Source organism: Zootoca vivipara, chromosome 2, assembly GCF_963506605.1.
Source record: "Zootoca vivipara chromosome 2, rZooViv1.1, whole genome shotgun sequence".
NCBI classification, from domain to species: domain Eukaryota; kingdom Metazoa; phylum Chordata; class Lepidosauria; order Squamata; family Lacertidae; genus Zootoca; species Zootoca vivipara.
In genome coordinates, this window is record NC_083277.1 from 38,104,359 (window position 1) to 38,125,612 (window position 21,254).

Here is a 21,254-nt window from a genome sequence, read left to right on the forward strand (position 1 = left end):
CGCTGCTCCATAATTTTGCTGCCTTTAAGAGCTAAAGACTGAAGCAAAAATTATCTCCCTTACCTTGTCCACAGCCTAATATCAACAAAAAAGCTGAGATGCTATATTTGGACACAGTCTACAAGCCTCAGAATCCTTCTGATATAAAAAGATATACACACATGGAAAATGCATTAACACATTAACAATAATAACCTTTTTGACAAGATATGGTGGAAAGGAATAACACCATGGAGGTAATCTTCAATTAGGTTTTGACTGCTTCAAGATTACAAGAAAATCTACTGCACAATCATCCCACTGCCCTCCTCACATTTTGTTTAGATCATAGGAAGAAAAGTATCATCACTTCCAGTTTTTAGTAACCCACCTGTGGATCTGTTAGTCGATAGATGTCAGGGTAAAGATAAAACTTGATGCCGTTTGCAGCTCCAGGTAAAGTGACACCACGGATTAACAGTACAAGAAGCATGATGAATGGGAAAGTTGCTGTTACATACACAACCTGGTATTAAAAATGAAAAAGTTATCATTTTTTGATCATAAAAAGCTAGAATTTTAATTGTATACACCTGGTATTTGAGGTTACAAATGGACTCATCTCTTATCTTCAATTCTTATCCTCCTGTTTGCTCTCAGCTTTCATTATTCAGTGGATCACAGTTCCCCTAAACTGCATGAGCATATATCCATCATGACAGAGAAAGTACATTATCAGACTTTAATGCTGACTTTAATACTGGTCACATTTCGGTTTCCAGTTCCCCCAGGTCACCGCTATGTCAGGCGTGATCAACATGGTGCTCTCCAACTACCATCCTCTCTGACCATTGGCTGTGCTGGTTGGACCATTAGTGAGGCCGACAAGGCAACACACTTCCTTCTCATTATACAGATGTCTACAGGTGGCATTCACCGCAATAATGAAGCATGTAGAATTAAAATAAATAAATCACATATTGAGCAGTGAAATTTGAGTACTGGAGGTGTTCCTTACTTCCTTAGTATGCTCAATAGAACTTATTTATTTATAATATCATTAAGCACTCATCATCAGGAGATACACTAAAGACTGGAAGTGATGTGTGGCATCCCATGTAGACGACAACCATCTGCCCAATAAAAAGCTGTTCCTTACTTATCATCTGAAGCGCCATAGCCCAATGGTGAACATTTGCTTTGCCTACAGAAGGTCCCAGATTCAACCCCCGGCACTTTCAGGTAGGACTGGGAGGGACCCCTACTTCAAATACTGGAGAGTTGCTGCCAGTCAGTCTTGAAAATACTGAACTACTGTATCAAAGGCACCCAACTTTGTTCCTATTGTATCCAGCACAGAAAAAGGATGAACCTGGGCATGATCAACTGAGAATGTCTTATAACACAAACTGAATAAATAGAAGGTGATGTATAAAATCAATATGCACAAGAGATTACCCCCAGCAGAATTGTACCCCTTGCTTAATTCTGAATGATTGTCCCAAAGTACATGTGTGCCTTCTGGAAATCTGCCTCAAACATACTCATCCAGTCAAATTCTAACTGGTCATTGTTTATTTACTTATTTGGTTCCTTTCTTCTGCTAACAGGGTCAGATGATGCCACCCAGTAATTACAGCTCTGCTACTTTAATATAGTTTTGTTTTTGTGAAATTGGTTTAGCAAGATAAAAGCTCCTGAGATGCATCTTCCTGCCTTTTAAGTGAACCTCGGGAGATTTAACAGGCAGATATCAAAGCCTGTTGCACCATAATAACTTCTGCAGCCAGTCTGATCTCTAAATGCAACACCCTTCCATATCATGCCCTGCTTTTCTTTTGGAAAATTACATTTCTATGTGTGTAATTTTTTCCTGAATTTTTCTTCCCAAAGTATTTTAATTTGCTTTTAAAAATAATCCATGCCTTTGTTATTCCCCTCCCCTTCTTTTCTACATTAAACAAGTATTTGTAAGTAGTTTTTTTGGTTCATCACAATTACCAACTTTAACTGTTACTATTATTACATTCATTAGTCACTTTCCCCCCACAAGTGACTCAAACTGACTTAAAGAAACAAAACTCACCAGCTTTTTCGCCCCAAGATTATCACTGAGAAATTATTTCAAACTAAGCCAACCTAGCATATTTTGCCAATGTGAATTAATTGTAAGAGAAGTATTTTCAGCCAGAACAAACACTGAGCTATGCAAACTGCTTTTTGGATTTTAAAAAAAGGTTGGACATTCAAATTTATGCACTTTTTTCTTTTTACGTATGTTTAAAATGAAGGGAGGACTGACTACTATCTAATTATTATCATAGGGCAAGGCATTATCTTCCAGAAGTACACTGTTGACAAATGTGAAAAATCAATGAGGCCTGTTCATCAATTCAAAGAAAAAGAAAAAATCTAAAAATGTTCAACAGCTATGACCTTGGAGGAACAACTAAAAAACAGAAGCCAGATGTTATGAGAGTTTCTGAACTCATTCTGAGTTTTTTTCCAAGTTTTCAGTGGGTCTAGCCAAAGAATTCACAGAGGAAACAACATAATAAATAAATGGATCCTCCATCCTTAGATAAACAAGGAATATGTTGAGGTGCAGTAATAAAACTGCTAGCATATTTGCAGGGCTCGGTATGGCTTCAACCACATGTTGAGTAACCTGCATTGCAGGGGTTTGGACTAGATGACCCTCAAGGTCCCTTCCAACTCTACAAATCTATAATTCTAGGAAAGGTTCAAAATAACATTGGGAACTAGCCTTTGCTAAGAAGGCAACAGAATAATTTAAGATGATGTGGAGAGTGTGCAAAACCACTGCATAAAACTTATTTCTGAACCTATTTAAACACTTCGGCTATAACCCTAAAGCGTATGTGTGTAAAGAGGTAGAATTCAAAAGCAGATTATGCTCTGTTGGTATCAAACAGAAGTTAAAGCAGAGGAATATTTTGAATTTCTCTGGCCTTTTTAACACCTCATTTTCCCTCTTATTGGAAACTATGAAGCAAAAAGTGGGGGAAAGATTGAGCAAGCTTGGAAGTTTGTTCAAGATCCCCCTGTTTGAGATGCACTGAGGGAGTGAGAGGAACATGACTCCAAAGAGAACATTTTCTTTTTGGACTTGCCAATACCAGCACTCCAAGAAACAAGGCAGTTATAATTGCAAAGGGAGAGGCTGAGAGCACTTACTTTCCCAGTGGACTTTACACCTTTCCAAATGCAAAAGAAACATATCACCCAGACAAGGAGGAGACATAGTGCCAGATCCCACTTGATCACACCAGGCTCATCAATTCCTGAAGACAAGCTCAATACGTTGTGCCTTAAAGGGGGGAAAAAGAGGAAAGAAACAAGACAAAAGGTATGATAAAACAAATTGAACAGCTGCTCCACAAGAACCAGTCTTTAAAAGCAGGATGATGCTACTTCCCACGTTGCCTAAACGGATTAGCTGGACACATGGGAAAGGTCCATTGTTCTATTTGTAGTGTTCCAAAGAGCTGGGAGTGATAATTATCACTCAGCTTGTTAAAACTATTCTGTTCACTCTGGAATATTTTGAACTGAATCCATTTGTCTACAGGCAATCCTTGCTTTGCACCGGGGTTACATTCTGGACTTCTGAACACGTCGGCAGGGCCCACATAAAGTATTCCATTCCGCCCCTTTAGTGACATTTTAGTGACGTGCTCTTTGAATCTGATGGGGTTACTCTAAAACTAATGAAAAGAACTGATTTTTAAAAATAAAAATCTATGATTCTAGGATAAAAATCAACCCACAAACCCACCTTTACAACTTCTTAGTATTTCTACTCATAACTAGTAATTTCTGTTGTGCAGGTATAAATACACAAACCTCTCCAACTTTGTTATATATTGCCTTAAATTGTAAACAAATCAATCATCATTATTTTAGATAGATTTAGTTAAGGGGGGGACCACCATATGTGTCATAAAAGGGAACAGGATAGCAACCTGCTTCTATCACAGTACTATAATCACACAGATATTCATTTTAATAAGTAAACAAAACACAGAACTAGAGGAGTTGTGTAACTTCTGAAGCGTGTCCCATTTCAACTAAGATGAAGAACTGTTAAAAATAGAAATGGAGGATAATAAACTAGCTGTTCCCAAGGATCTCACTCATAAGAAGGAAAAGAGCAAAAACATTTTGCTAGATTTATGGCTAGCATCAAGTGTACATGAGCCAAAAGCGGATTTTGCTTCATTTTATTCAGCTCTTATTAGATTTGCATGTCTGAAGCATGTGATCAGCTTCCTGAGATTTCACATGAACCAAGCCTGCTGAGTCCTAAGCACTTATAAGCTTTTGGTTGGTAGCAGGGAACAATCAAAGTTCTTGTTTACTGGTAATTGCCCCCTGCTTCTTACTGTTTCATTATGTTTGCAACTATATACTATGAAATAAAATCTTCACAACTAAGAAATCAAAGCATGTGATGTACGGTAATCCCAAGAGGTAAGACTCTGGAAATAAAGCCAGATTTGCTTATCCCCTATGACTGCTGCTCAAACAAGCATGAGATTTACACAGATCATTAGCTCAAATAAGATATAATGATGGCCTCCAATGCACAATCAGCAGCACTGCTAAGAGGAAGATGTCGCTTAGCATACAAAGGTGAACATTTCAATAAAGCCAACCATGCCTGAGAAGTTTAGTGTTCAACAAGTACTACAACTGATAAAGATTTCAGGAAACATTCCACCTAATAAAGAGCAGTAGGCTTCATAACTCAGGCATAGTAACAGCTCCTAAGGATTATTTCATTCACAGTAGGACTGTTGTCTTCTGAATGTACCAAACTCAAGTGAATTAACACATGATAAAGAGGTTTACATATTTACAAGGCAACATGCATTATTCTGAGTTATGTAATTTATTAGCTAGCTCAGGGCAATGCAGTTGACCTCAATCTGTTAATACATACAACATAGTTATAAGATTACTGAACATTTATCATTAATGTAAGATGCAAAAAAAAAAAATCCAATAAAAAGTTATTTAAAAAAAATAATGTAAAATGCAAAGTTCTTTGTTAAGGCCTTTCTGTGTAATAAGTTAACAAATACCTCCCACATAGATGGCATTCCTTGTGCAATGATTAACTTAAATATCTTAAATATCTGTATAAAATGCATGGTGAATCAAGGCCATCATTCACAGAGTCAACTTGAAACTTTATTTGAATAGGGCTAAATCACATAATCATAATCAAAACAGGAATATAGGTGTGTGCATTGTCTCTGAGACTTTATAACCTGACTTATTCATTTATTATTCTTATACTCTGTCCTTCCTCCTTGCAGAATCCAGAACAGTTAACAGTGATGTTAAAACATGACCCAAATATCACAATAAGACAATAATTAAAATTAGTAATAATAATAAATTAGTAATAATAATCCAAAACTCCTACAGAAATAGGTAATGCCCCATACTTTCCCTTACAATTTCAGTCACTCTTTTACTCTATGTTCTATGTCTCTTATAAAGTTCTCCAAAGAGCAACAATTAAAATTGCTTACTCCCAAAACTCTGTCACAGGAGAAGTGAAGTTAGTGGTATTCAGTGACAACCAGACGGTTTTGTTCTTCCTGAGAGTGTCTTCTATGCAGTTTTCTGTGTTCCACTCTTGGTCGCAGAAAGCCCAAGGCAGCTTACTCGTAAAAGAGTGGAATAGATAGTACAGCCCCCAAGCCAGGATGATGATGTAATACACATTCAAAAGCGACACGATCACTATGGAAGCATAACCTATTCCTGATTTTTTTAAAAAAGAAAGAAAGCAGAAGAAAGGAACATATGAAATTACACACATAAGTAAGGCTCGCTGGTATTACAGGTGAACATGTACCGTGTTTCTCATATTATAAGACATGTCTTATATTTATTTTTTCCTCAAAAAAACACACTATGGCTTATTTTCAAGGGATGTCTTATTTTTTTTCTTCCTCCTCCTGCCACGGCCAGCATTGCTGCTGTGCCTATCACTATGTCTTATTTTCGGGGTATGGCTTATATTTCTTGAATGCTTAAAAATCCTGCTATGGCTTATTTTATGGGTATGTCTTAAAATATGAGAAACAGGGTAATATTCACTAGTTTAGGAATCTCTATGTCTAGGGTTACAAAGGCAACAGTTCAACATCATATATCTTCTGCATTAAGCAGAGATGCATAATTTCAAGACTCAGATAAGGTATCAAGGGATTCCTCCTCTTTCACCAGTTGCACCCATGTTTCCAGAGAATTCAATAAGGAGTAGTAGTTCTTCCTAAAACACAGTTGTGAGGTTGCAAAGGTATGCAAGCAATGGCTATCACATTTGGACTGCAAACATATAGATTATGGAAGGGTAACCTGTGGCCCTCTGGATGCTTTTGAACTTCATCTCTCATCAGTCCCATTATAAATTGGCCAGTGCTTAGAGCTGATGTAGTCCAGCAAGATCTGGAGGGCCACAGGTTGCCCACCCCTGTTGTGCACACTTACCTGGAAATAAGTCTCATTGAATTCAATGTGCCTTTCTTCTCAGTAGACATACAAATGATTGCACTGTTAATATTTAGGAACACCCTGCTACAACAAAACCACTGAAGCTACAACACTTGAGCAGGAGGAAATGGCCATGTAAATGAAGTACAATTCAATCTAAATAAAAATGGAAACCTAGGGACATGATGCACTACCTATGGCTCTGTGGCTTGTGTCCTGGTGGACTATACCTACTAGCAATAGTAGTAACAGCAGCAGCAGCAATAGTAATAGTAGTAGTAGTAGTTTCCCTCTCCGCCTCCCCAAGGAGTCAAGGGCAGCAAGCATACAAACAAGAAAACATCTAAAACCAATGCAGACTAGGAAGGAGCCCCAATTTAAAGCAGGTATTTGTTGGAAGACAATAATTATTCCATGTGCACAAGGCAAAAATGCTACATACCAATATGCTTTTGAAACGAAGGAGAATTTCAAAAGCACTTTGTGATGAAGTATTGGAGGGGAGATGTTCTGCTCTTCAAAGAAAAAATTCCCACTGGAGAACAGCACACCCCAGGAAATAGTTTGAAGTAGTTATTTCAATCCTGGCTTGTATTATGAAGCCACTCTTGGTTTTCGCAAACTATGAAAGCTTTAAACATATTTCTGAGTATCAGGAGCCAAAGCTAAATCACAGGAGATGGCTCTCTCAATCCAGATCTGCTTATGAGTCTCTCTGAGTCAATGTCAATTGCAGACAGTGGGCAATGGAAGTGTTGGCCTAACCTAGGGTGACAATCATTACGTATGGAACAGAATTCAGTGAAATGCACTGAATTCTCTGCAATGCAGTTATAAACAGTATTATTCTACTTATACCTCTGAATGCAATGTATAGCACAACCAGAGGAAGGAATACTGAGAATCAAGTCCTACTGTGTTCTTCTGCCTGTGTACAGCAGGGCTTGTTCCCAGTGTGAATAGTAGGACTCCAACTTTACAGTGCAATCTTATACATATCTACTCAGAAATAAATGCCATTGAATTCAGTGAGGCTTACTCTTATTTGAGAATGTATAGGGTCACAGTCATAAAACATTGGTTATAGCAACAGTAATAACAACATTCTGGAAAGGAAAGACAACATCTTTGTGCCAAATAAAACAATGTCAAAAGAAGGTCAGCAAACTGAATTTTGTAATATATGTACACATCTATCTTTTTTTTTCAAAGATATCATGCCTGCTATATATAAATGTTTAACTTGCATATCAATGCTTGACAACAAAAAAATACTGCCCTGTTTGCTTTTCAAGCACAGGATCACTGGCAGATAAGGTCATGTCCTTTGCTGCTCCAAATGGCATGCCCACAGCTAATGAAGTTCAAATTGGCACAAAGCTTTACCTATAATTCCAATCCAAGCCCCATACACTTGGCAAGAAGTCCTATTGATCTCAATGGAACTTCCTTCTAAGTAAGTACTTTGGGAGACACAGAACTGGTATAAACTGGCAATCACCTTACACAACACTAAACTGTCCCGGAACAACTTAATGGCCTGTGAACACACCAGCTCCTTAACTATTGAGCTTTCTTGGACGATGGGAGCCATTCCACATTCTCCTGATGCAAATACCCATAGTAAAGCATTTCATAGTAATTAAAGATCAGAAATCTCAGAGAAGTTGTTCCAGAGAGTTTCATGTATTCTGAAGTATCCTATTTGAAATAATAGTAAATCCTAAACCTTCTATCAGGAACATATCAATTTCAATACTGCTCTTACATTTTTTTAAATAGAAAAGTTGTGTCAGCAGAGGCCAACCAAAATTTTGTTCTCATCAGGATCCCCACCCTGCCAAGCTAAAGTTATGTTTCAAACACAATACAAGGTCAGGGGGAAATTTGCTCCACGTTCCAGTTCTAAACTTGGAGGTGGAAGGGAGGGCAGGAAACAATACCACCTCCAATAGCTCAGAGCTGGAGGGGAGGTGGGAGAAAAAGCTTTTTGTACTTCTGTGACCAAATTTTTAGCACCCCACTGCCCCCCTTTTCAGGGTCTATCTCCTCAAAAGGCAACACTGTGGATGTGGTGGAGATGTCAGAGGGAACTGCCCATAGGCAGCTTCTGAAGTCCTCACTGTCCTGGACACTCTGGCATTCTCAAGCTGGGCCTTGAATCTTGTTGTGGAATTCCTGCCAGGTATGGCAAGCAGGTGTTGCTCTCAGTGCAAAAATGTCTCCAAGACCAGTACTGTACTGTTTAACTTTTCCCCAGAGAGGTGTGAGACAACCATCCAGCTGGATGGAAAAAAACTAAAAGGAAAGGATAGGAATTAAATAAAATCAGTCACCAAAAAAGTTAAGGATAAAACCTGTTTCCTGCCCTGCTGACCCCAGTCACAGGGAGCCATGCCTCTGCATAGTCTCACCCTTTCCTTCGCATAGCTGCAAGGTGAAGATAGAATGTCACAGACTTTTGGGAACTAACTTAGATGTGTGCATGTACATATATATATTTATAACAAATTAGGCAGATAACTAACCGGTGAAGATAGGGCAGATCTTTTCCCAGCATGTAATTCCTCCTTCAGAGGTATACTGTCCTAGTGCCACCTCCAGGAAAAACACGGGAAGACCTCCCCCAAACAGAAAAATGAAATAAGGTATGAGAAATGCACCTGTAGAGAAAACACAGAAGGAAGATTAGGATTATTCTTTCACTCTATGAATTTTTTTCTTAATGGAGTAGCAGCTGGTGGTGGTATATAAGTATCACTATGAAATCTGGCCCATGTGCTTGTTAGCATGTTCTGAAATTGCCACTTGAGAGCAAAGATTAATCAAACTTTAAATATGTTACACAAATGCCCTGCTATTTTCAGATTAAGAAATGGGGAACAATGTGAAAGAAAATGTGCAACAGAATGGTTTCCTTTCATTGCATACTGGAAGATTAGGTAAAATCTCAAGGCAATTGTTTTCTTGTTTTACAATGTCTCAGAATTTAATGACCTGCTCTTTTACAAAGTGTACTGCATGTAACAGCTGTAAGAGTTTTTAAAAAGCAAATTAAGTGCAGTGAAATGCATACCAGAAATATGTGACTGGCTTTCACTAATATGAATCAAATTTCCCCTTTTCAAAAAAAAAAAATAAGCTGGGCAGTAGCTATTACTCCAATAGCACTTCCAGTTGTTTTTAAATCTTGATCGCATTCATCTTCAGAGCAGCCCTGCTTCCCCACACACCCATTCACATGAAAGGGAGCTGCTATCCACATCCCAAACCATTATGAAAGCGACAACAATACTCACCTCCGCCATTTTTGTAGCAGAGATACGGAAATCGCCAAACATTGCCTAATCCAATAAATCCTCCAGCCACAGACAACAGAAAGTCAATCTTACTGGCCCACTTTTCACGCTGTGGTGGCTTCCCCTCTGCCTCATCCTCAGGGCGTGTCCCAGGGCTCTTGCCAGGGGAAGGTTTGAGAATGTCCTTGTGGAAATCTTTCAGACACTGCAGTTTCTCCTTTGTTGCCATGTTTTTGCTTTCTAAAACGAAGGAAATTACAATATAGGTTTTATAATCCACGTTATTTGGAAGACAAACAGGTACCTGTGCTTACAAATCACCTTGGCAAACAAAAAGTTTCCTTCAAATTCATCCACATTTTCAAGCCAGTATATGCAGAAGATGCAGCTGACGGTTATTCCTATCTTGACCCCACAAATGAGTTTAAAAGTACACTTATGCCTCTTTCCCATTGACACCTATGAAGGGTCTCTTCACAATAGAAGTTTAGCATTCCAGGTACCTGAGCAGTCTGGAAAAAACAATCCTTGGATCCTAATGACAGTGTTAGTAAGATACTTTGTGTTAGAGAAGAGGCGGAAGCCTCTCTGTTACTCAGAGTATTAAAAACATAAGCAGGATTGCCATGTATTGTGACACCTTTTCAGGCCAGCAGGAAGTAAAATGGATCTGCACAGAAGAGATGTGAAAATCCATCTGAGTCAGGCCTGTAAAAACAGGCGAACTGCCACCACTATGCTTTTGTTCCCTTTCCCTCCCAGAGCCACCTTTTAGATGGGGGCTCAAGCACTTGCCAGGCTTCTTCCTAAAGCTCCTTTGGAAAGTGGCTGTGGATTAAGGTATAAGAGTGCAGAATAGGTAATGTGTGCATAACAAAATTAAGAGGACAGGTAGAGTTTCTAGGGAAAGGCCAGAAGTGTGTGCCTTGGGGATGAATGGTGAAACAGTGATGGTGCTAAGGGGGGGGGGAGGGAAGAAGGAAGGAAGGAAGGAAAGAAGCAAGGAAGAAAGAAAGAAGCAGTGTATTCTGCAGAGATGGGAGATGCCAGGAACACACCTAGCCACTGGGCATTCGCTTGAATGTCCTTGCCACTCCTGGTGTGCAACCCCAGATTTTTAAGTACTCTTTACCTACAGTTGTGAAGAGATTATCAACAGGCTTAACTCCTCTACTACCGTAGCAGATACCACTCTGCCTTTATGTTTACATCAGCTTAGTACCAGTAAATGGGAGAGGACCACTGTAGAAAATCAGCCCTCTATTATGTCAACACATTACTTTTTCTATGCACTGACCCAGTGTCCATTCCAAGCCTGTAATTTCTCTCCGAGAATCATCATGGGCTGAAATATTAAGGCTTTACAAAGAGAGTTATCATGGAGCTTATATTAAAAGTGATCCCCCGCCCCCCACTTTAAACATAGTGATTTATCCTAATGAGCGGAAGGCTCTAAAGCAGCAGTTTCTTTCTTCTTCTATTTTTGTATCTTGGTACTGATTAAAAAACAAAACCCCTGCATAAATAAAACCTTTCTGTTCAGTTCAGTTTCGGCATACAGCCCCGCCTCATTTCACTGCCATCTCAGCATCTCACTTAGATTTCAAAATAAATAGGTCTGACTCACTCCTGATACGCAATAGAATGTTCTTTGCCATAGCAGTGGCTTTTTAGTTAATGAAATAGCCAAAGACAAGGCTTGCTTTAAGAAAACTCCAGGGCAAAGTGAACCCTAGAAGGTCACACTGGCTTATATATTTTGCTGTCAGCTGTTAAATTGCAAAAAGTATGAGATATATATATATATATATATATATATATATATATATATATATATATAATCCCCATCCACATGCGCACACACACACTTGTGTTATATATGTTAAATAAAAAAGGGGGGGGGAGATAAACACACACAAAATTTCATCCAGAGCGCATGTTCAAAACAGTCCATTTGATCAGATTCAAATGTGGAAGCTGTGGGAGGTATGCCATTTACACTGGAGTGCTAAAGTAAACTTCCATACATTGCAGAGACCAGACAAGCATAGCCTGCCTAGGTTGTCCTCATTTCTGCATACTTGTGCTCTTATATATTAGAAGGGCAGTCAATCCAGTCTTTGTATCTGTGTCACATGGCCTATTTTTCCTCCAATCACAGAGTTATTCTGTACTGGGTTGTGTGAATGGAAAGGCATAAAATGGACCTTCCATAAGTTTTTAAGCTTGCATGATGATCCTACACTGGAATCAACACATGCAAATAACCCTACCACATGCAGTAGATATCTGATGGATGAGGGCAATGATTTGAATCTAGAAAGTTTAAAATATAACACTGATAGAAAGAGATATAGCTAGTAAACACTTAAACCTAACATTCATGACAGAAGACATTAATACCTCACTTAAACCATCTAAATAGATCATGCTGGAGACAATGGGACTTATTTCTGAGTAAATGTGCATAGGACTGTACTGCAGATGTGTTTGTATTTACATGGTGCTTTATTAGTGAAAACATCTAAGTTTTTATTGGGCTTATGCAAACCAGTTCATTTATTTAAGGCTGCAACAATTTTTTACTTGTTTATGCAAGTGTCACCACAAAAATTTAGTTCATATTATTGCAGTGGAAACCTGGAATTAATTTGCTGCTTTCTGATCTGTAAACAGATTTAGTTTGTATGGCAATGACCTGAAACTAGGGTTGACATTAGCTTGGCAGGAAATCTGCAACTGGAACATGATTCTGAAATTGATATGCATCAATGTAACCATGCAAATGAAAACCTTTTCATAAACCAGGCAGATTAGCTAAACCAGGGGTCCCCAGACTTACCGTGCGGCGGGCCGGTGCCCGCCGCGCCGACCACGCGGCGGGCCAGAGGGTAGGGGAGTGCACGCGCAGCGGGCCGGAGGGCGGGGGAGTGCGCGCCTGTGCGCATGCGCACACGCACACGGGCGGGGAAACATTCGCCGAAAATCGCTTGTGCGCATGCGTATGGGCCTCCCCCGACCCGGAAGTGCACCAGAAATGACCTCTTCCGGGTCGGGAGAGGCCCATACGCATGCGCACAAAGGATTTTCGGCGATTTTTTGCCGATTTTTTAGATCGTCGCTGCGCCGCGCGTCGTGAGAGCGGGCGGCGGCAGCGGGCGGCGGGGGTCGTCGCGGGCCGGATTGGAAGGCCGATTGGGCCGCATCCGGCCCGGGGGCCGTAGTTTGGGGACCCCTGAGCTAAACCATATCTGGAGAAAAACAATGGAACTTGCCTTACCATCTCAGTGTCTTGCTTACAACCAACGATAAGACACTCTCATAAAAAAAATTGAACAAGGTTTGGAGGGAAAATATATTTGCTTTTCATGATGCTATTATCTGGAAAAAAATTATTGGAGCCATTTTAATCTAATCTTTTCAAGTGTACCTAAACAGACCATATGCAACACTGAATGTCAGGTAACAGATTGTCAATTAACACATCTAGCCAACTTGTCTCAAAGGGTTGGTTTAGGAGGGGAACTATGATGTTACAGAATAAGAGCCGGCAGGCTGACATATTAGACACTAAATCTTAACCGGTAATTAAGTATGCAATAATTATAGCTACACTAGCAGACATGGAGGAACAGCAAATTGGAACCTCTCATTTGCAATGGGCCTCCTCAAAGATTAGTTTCACTTTATCCAATACATTTGAATTCTCACGTTCATTTTTGAACAACTTCAAAGTAGAAATATAGTGGTACCTCGGGTTAAGAACTTAATTCGTTCTGGAGGTCTGTTCTTAACCTGAAACTGTTCTTAACATGAGGTTACCACTTTAGCTAATGGGGCCTCCCGCTGCCGCCGCTGCGCAATTTATGTTCTCATCCTGAAGCAAAGTTCTTAACCCGAGGTACTATTCCTGGGTTAGCGGAGTCTGTAACCTGAAGCATCTGTAACCCAAGGTACCACTGTATTATGGAAAGCAATAGGTCATGGCTTTGTATAACTGAGACAACAAGTATAATAAATATATGTCCTACAATTTTTTTGAAAAACTCTTGAGCACTACTGGGGTGTTGGTGAGTCTATGTACACACACATTCCCTAAATCAATCAGCGGGCTCCAAGGGGCGCCATCGCGGGCCCCTGCCCCCAAAACGCATGCCCTGCACGCCCCTCCTGGAGGCGCGCCATGCCCTTGGAACACACTGTCCGGGAGGCACGCCCCACCCCCGGAACACATGCTGCGCCCCTCCGGGAGGCGCGCCATGCCCCCGGGAGGCGCGCCCCGCTCCCAGAACGGGCGCTAGCCTCACCCCCGCCCCCTGGTGCTGGAGCATGAAGCTCCGCCACTGGCATTAAATAAACCTCAACAAGCCTCAAGTGCTTTTGGGCATCACAAAACTAAGAGAGCATGCGTACAATTAACTCATGCTAGTTGTGTGACTTCTTGATGCAACTAACGTGTCTAAGGAGTCTTCAAACAGGTTTCCTGCTTTGAACTCACAAGATCTGAGGGCCCGGTTTTTTTATAAACTGTTTTGCAGATCACCCACATATCACACTGAGCAGTACCACAATTCTAGCTTATGACATAAACAAACTCGCTTAAAATGCTACCCTTTATTGTGCTCATATCTCAGACTTAACCCTATGGGCCCACCCATGGTCTCCTGACTATTGCCAATTACAGGAAATGCCAAGAGAAGATGAAAAGGAGGTGGTTCAAGGCACTGCATAGTTGAGGAAAATTCCAAGAAAACTGTGTGTGTTTAATGAAAGGCATTGTCCTGAACATTAATAAGATTTGTTTTTAATTTCCTGTGATTTTATTCCACTGAATTAAACTACAATGCCTTTTTAAGAGATAATCAACAAGCTGGAAGGCATTTTGCAAGCTGGAAACCAGAGCTATTATTTCAATATCAGCTAATAGGAAACAAAGTAGTCCAAAGACAGAAACTCTGTGTTTAAATATAACTCAAATCCATGGAGAATAAAATGGGCAATTCCACTTCTAAAGAACATGCCAGCTTCTAGGAGACACATGTCTGCTTTCCTTTCAGAAAACAAGGGCTTGGCCCCAAACACTTAAGATGGCTGAACAATGAAGAGCCAAAGCCACCATTTATAGAAGCAAGTCTGAGTGCAGCCAAAGGCAAGTTCCTTCCAAAACAAAAACTGGAAGGGGGGGGGGAGAGATATCCAGGCCAAATCCTGTTGTTGTTTTACTGGTGGGTATCCAAGTCTGTTCATCAAATTCAGAGCAATTGTCCAGGACTTTCAATGACATTACAAAGAGGGATTATTACATAATCAGTAAGATATGACTTTGTTTCTCTTTGGCTCCTCAAACACATACTTATTCTTAGTAAGAAGACATCATCTCTACTTCCAGGCTCTAAGCAAGCCATTCAATAACTAGCAGTGTCCCACTAAACTATCAGTCATGAGCATTAAATGCTCTGGGAAAATCTGCTGACATTACCTCTGTCGGTTCTGGTTTGCATTGTACTCACAGGCTCGTGCTCTTCTTCCCACTTCTCCACAGCCATGAGATCAGAAACTTTCACTCCTGTTTTCAATTAATTGCAGTTTAGCACTCATCACAGCCAAACCCAAAACTTAATCTCAACTGTAAGTGGGGCCTTCAAAAAATGATGCAGCATGGAGTGCTCCTTCTTCAGGATTCTAGCCACTGTATTGTATTCCATCTCTTTCCACCCCCGTTTTCAATTTTTCCTTCCAACAATCAGTCAGCTTTCCACAGCCAATGAGCATGCTCAATCCTCATCAGACTGGGGTTCCCACTCCAGGTGGGGCTCCCCACTCCTTAGATTATTTCCCCATAAAGAATCGAATCTGCGTATTTCTGCAAACCATGAGGTTCCCCCAAGCCTGCTGATTATTTCCTTTTGTAAGCAGATAGAACCATTTTGGCTACATAAGCAATGGCATCCACTCCTTCCAAGACTGCAATTAGTATTTGGTTGAGTGAAACAACACAGCTTCATAAACCATGGTGTGGTTGGCTTGTCTCGCTAAAGCATAGTTAGACCTAGCTGGTTTATCTACTTTCAGGCATAACGCTGAAATGTGGCCAACTAAAAAATGGAACTGAGGATAGTTGAAAATGGAAGTTAAGCTTCCTTGCAGCTGCACCAGGGGAGAGAGGCATGCATGACCCCAAGGCAAATTCACAGAGTTTGGTAATTCAAAACCTCAGTGATTAAAACACACACTAGAACAGGATGGGTGGTCTCTAGGTCTGCCAGCAATTTCTTTTGCCTCCTATTAATTTTGGGAGCCAGAGATTTTAAACAAAACATAAACTACTAAGCACACATACTACTAGAGGACTCACTCCTTTCCACTGTATAATGAACAGCAAAAACTTATGGGCTTTGCTATTTCGAAAGAACATGCTTCAGTTTTACTTATCTCATTTATCTTAATGCACCTTCCAAGCAGATTGTCACATGCCATTTATACTGCCTTCTGCTTATCTGTTTCATTTTATGTGCTTCAAAGTAGAAGCAAAGTGTACTCTGAACTGCAAACTCCTAGAGTGAAAGTTGCTTATATCACAATGTCTCATGTCTTTGTATGTGTAGAAGCAGTGGAAAGGATTAAAAAATCTTCAGAGGAAAGGATATGGGTGTGGGTGTGTGGGTATGGGTGTAAATAAAAAATAGTTTGCTCTTTTCCTATGTACCCATGTAATTTTGTATATAAATCATATAACATAGAAACTAGAGCCATATTCATATTAATTGTGAGGAAATCTAAAGAACTTACATCTTAATGAACAAAATGGGAATGCACACTGTACCAGTATTTGAAATTATCTAGCCATGGGTAAGACCCCTTGCCCTTTTTATCAGTATAATTAACACTCTATGCTTTTGTACACATAAGCAGGGGAAGTACCGTAATGAGATCAGTGTGATCATCTCACAGAGGCGTGATGGTTTAGTTAAGCCAGTAGAAGCACAAGACACATCTCTTTATATTTAGCTAGGTTCTCATCATTTCAGCTTGATGTTCCATGAAGGCTTATACTGTAAGATCAGACACCAAAATCTGACTGGCTAATAATGCTGGAACAGAACAGTGCTCATAAATGAGTAAGAGGCAGATTTAGATATAATGTGTTAAACAAGAAATGAAATGTTTGTCAATGCAATACTATAAGGACTGAATTACGTTTGTTAAGGAAAAAATAAGAGGATTGAAGTACTGTATGATATAGAAATTACTAAGGATGATATACAATGAAACACAGGTTGGAGGGATATGAGGAAGTCAACAATGTTAGGATATATGAATGATAAATATGGTTTCTTTTTCTTTTTGTATTTTGTTTGGCATTTTATGTTTTTTATGTTTTACGTGATTTGTGTTTTATGTGTTTTTCAGTTTTATAAAATCAATAAACATATTTCAGAAATGAGTAAGAGGCAGAAAGGAGCAAGTAGCACTTTCCTGTAACAGCTAGCACAGAGTCATCCTATCTTGCCTAAAGTAGCACTTTCCTGTAGCACAGGGGTCAGCAAACTTTTTCAGCAGGGGGCTAGTCCACAGTCCTTCAGACCTTGTGGGGGGCCGGACTATATTTGGGGGGGGGTGAATGAATTCCTATGCCCCACAAATAACCCAGAAATGCATTTTAAATAAAAGGACACATTCTACTTATGTAAAAACACGCTGATTCCCGGACCATCCACGGGCCGGATTTAGAAGGCAATTGGGCCGGATCCAGCCCCCGGGCCTTAGTTTGTCTACCCATGTTGTAGCTTAGCAGATAGCACAGAGTCATCCTATCTTGCCAAACATGTTTAGGCTGCAATTTAGCCAAAAAGTGCAAAGCTTGCAGTGTTAAACTGAGGCTCTTTAGTATCAAAAGCTGCCCATTTGTCACCTCCAGATTGACCCTACCATGCTATGGGTCAATTCATCTTGTCCTTATTGTTTGCATGTAGTATTACCTGGGATTCCCTAAAGACACATTGTGTCTCAGTTTAATAACCCGGCTTGTTCCAAAGCTGATAACCATAGTTTCCCAGTTAATATGGGAAACTGTGGGCTAATTGGAGACCTGCAGCTTGCATAAAAGGAGGCAAAAAACTTGTTCATATCTTGGTCAAGTCATGATCACCCAAACAAACCCAATGTCACATATAAACTGGGCTCTTCACAGGTGCAGTACACATTTTTAAACCATCATGAGATCCCAAGAATTGTTCATGAGAAAGTGTGGGTATATTAAGTGGAGACAAAATTCACCACATAAATCTGTTTGAAGACATTTTTTCCATACTATGAAAGGAATGGCTCTTTGAAGTAGGAGTGCTTGGAATACATTCGCTATTGTCCCAGAAACAGGACATCTAGGCTTCCCTTTCAATGCTCTCCAGAGTCAAAACAACACCACACTCTTTAGGCATCAGGACTGCTTCCATAAACTAACAGAGCATGAAAGCAATGGTGGCAGGCATCAACAGAATACAGATGAAGGACTGAAAGCTGTTATATCCTGCTGCAAGTATTGTTAATTCAGTAAGGAGAAGTGGCGTGGTTAAAGGTTGTTTTTGTTCATAACAAACCAACTTCTGAACTCAATTAACACCCCTGGGGGTGAGCTAGCTAAAAGGCTAATGATTGACAATAATCCAGAAAGGAGCACAAGCTTCCTGCTGCTTTCTCTTGATACACTGCTGCTTTGATCATTACATCATCACTCCAGATGCAAGAGTGCAAAATGTTACTTTTTTTGTGGTGGACAGTTTCAGAGGTGACTAACCGCACCTGAAAAACTTACAGTATTAGGTGCAATTTAAATGACAAGTATCTCTTATTTAAAATTCTGAATGCTTTGATGGTGTTTCCTGCTTGACAGGGGGTTGGACTGGATGGCCCTTGTGGTCTCTTCCAACTCTATGATTCTATGTAGAGGTCAATAGGGGAGAGGCATATTCTGTTGCAGCTGGGGCAGATGAAGGCATCCAATTGTGCTGATGAAGGTGTACCAGTGGTAAAGCACATAAAAATGATTCTGGGTTCTGCCCCTGGGATTTCCAGGTGTGTGTGTTAAATATCTCAAGTGGCATGGCTAAGGACGAAAAGCCATCCGAGATTATGGATGGCTGCTACCAGACAGGAAGCGAAGCTTTGAGGACTAGCCACTTCACACATTCATGACAACATGTTACTTTAGTTGCCACTCAGTCACCAAGGCAAATGTAATTGTTTGTGTGTACAGACAAATGGAAGTACAGATCAGAGCTACTGGGATGATAAAAAGAACCAGTAACAGCTAATGAATATATCTTGAAGGTGGCTGATAACATCTTTCTTTATGAAGTCTGCTACAATCTGCTTCATTTAGAGTTGGGCTTCCATTTAGGGGAAAAGAAAAAAGAAACAACTGAACAGAAACTAGATTTTATCATATTTGAAAGAGGAAATGAAGTTCTATGGTCAATCACCAGAATGCTGGGAACAAAAGGTAAAACAGAAAGGGACCAGGATGTTTCTACAGAGAAAATGCTCTAAGCTACATAAATGTGACAGTGAGGAAACTCACACTGAACTACTTGTTCTTTTCTGAATGGCAAAACAGCAGAAACACACATCCCCCAGCCCTCAAAAAAAACCTCCATCATCTGTTGTTTCCTTACTTTCCTTAGCCACACACATGCACGCTGATTGTGAAGCAGCAGCAAAGAAGACAGAAGTCTACTGTTTATGCACTTATGTGGGTACAGAACAGACTGACTCACTGGTAACGGTCCCTGTGCTTTTTCTTCCCCCACTCACTGCAAGGCTGCAGTCATCAGTCACGTGAAGCCTAGAGTCAATGTTGATTTCTCACTCTCCATAGCTCACCCACTCACTGGATTCTCTCCTGCACGTTAGCAAGATGGTACATTAAAATGGCTACTCCTGCCCTGATTTTAGGCAAGTAGGATTCATAGGGTGCCCTTTGACATGCTAAGTGAGCCCCTGCTACTGCTTCAAGACACTTTCTCTTCTGATTTCCAGTCTCATCAACCCACCTCCTTTCTTATGCATCAACAGCATCATGACTAATTTAATTATTCCAGTTACAGGTAGGTAGCCGTGTTTGGTCTGAGTCGAAACAAAATAAAAAAATTCCTTCAGTAGCACCTTAAAGACCTTAAACCCTATCCAAATAAATCCTAGAAAAAGCACTTCGAGGATCACCAACAGTCAGCATCAGTAAGATAACACTTGGCTAAAGCCATGATGCCCAACAACAATTTATGACTGTGACACAGATATGCTCAAAGTGGTGAGGGAGTAGTCATCTATTACATATGACCATTGCCCCAACTGAGCACCTGTCACTCCTTCCTGAGGCACACACTCCACTGCAACTTCCCCTCCCTAGTCAGAAAGTGTGCCAACTGGCATCTCTCAATCCTTTTTATATGGGAAGAAGCCAGGGAAATCCTTTGGGACCAAGGGATAACAATGCTATAAACTCTCCACAATCTTGGGAAAAGGGAGTAGGAAGGATGGACAGCTGAATGGAAACACTGGATTAGTAAGGAAGCTCATTGTAGAGGAGCCTATGACCTGTGTATGTGTTGTGTATCTGAAATCCTATGCATATGCACCTAGGAGCAAGTCCCAATTAGAAGTCAATGGGGCCTACATGCATAGGTGTGCATTTTATGTCTATAGGCATTTAAGATTAGAAAACATTTATTCTTATAGTTAAAATGATTCTGTAATAGGAATATATTTTACTATACTTATGGGTCTACCAGTTATTTCCAAATTCCAAATCTTTTGCATATAACCTTGGGGTCATATAACTCACTAGCCATTCTGTGTGATTCTTAACAGTTTTCCTGAAGAATGTGCGATAGAAGATCCATTCATAAATCAGAAAATTATTTTCAGCACAATATTTATTACCAACAAAAACTCTGGCAATCAGATACAAGAAAATGCTACACTGTTGCTATTTGCAAATCCTTTTGTTGGCTAATCAGTTCAGGGTTTAAATAAGCATTTCATTTCTCTAAGAAACCGAAACATGCAGCCCACTTCTATATACAGCATCATGCTTTGCAAAGCAGAAATTGCAAACAGAGAACTTAACCTACACTTTCACCTATAGACAACAGCAACAAAGCCACTGATTTTAATTTTGACTTCAGTTAGGAGTTAGGAGTTTCACTTGAGTGATTGTGAAATCATTTCTAGAATCAAGAAAAAGAACTGTCCGGCTCTGTCATGGTGCATGGAGCCTACTTGCACTGAACATTCTTACCAAGAAGTGGTAAAAACCTATACTGAAAATTACTGTGAAAGAAAGCAAGAAAGAAAGACAGAAAGAAATTGTTTATCTCTTCTATTAGTTGCCACTGATTTCAGACAATGCTTTTGATACCATTATTTATATTTAGTTTGTGTTAA

General features: G+C 40.0%; 1 protein-coding gene across 5 annotated transcripts in view; it reads right to left on the reverse strand.

Annotated features, from left to right (window-relative positions):
• Positions 1-21,254, reverse strand: part of SLC6A6 (solute carrier family 6 member 6) — a 60,831-nt gene that overhangs the window by 23,288 nt on the left and 16,289 nt on the right. For all 5 annotated transcript variants that reach the window (XM_035106507.2, XM_035106506.2, XM_035106505.2 and 2 more), the window contains 5 exons: positions 9,813-10,052; positions 9,042-9,176; positions 5,544-5,778; positions 3,178-3,310; positions 371-505 (listed from right to left, as the gene is read on the reverse strand). In XM_035106507.2, the coding sequence (XP_034962398.1) occupies positions 371-505; positions 3,178-3,310; positions 5,544-5,778; positions 9,042-9,176; positions 9,813-10,041 (867 nt within the window). In that variant the 5' untranslated portion in view covers positions 10,042-10,052. The remainder of the gene's footprint in view (positions 1-370; positions 506-3,177; positions 3,311-5,543; positions 5,779-9,041; positions 9,177-9,812; positions 10,053-21,254) is intronic.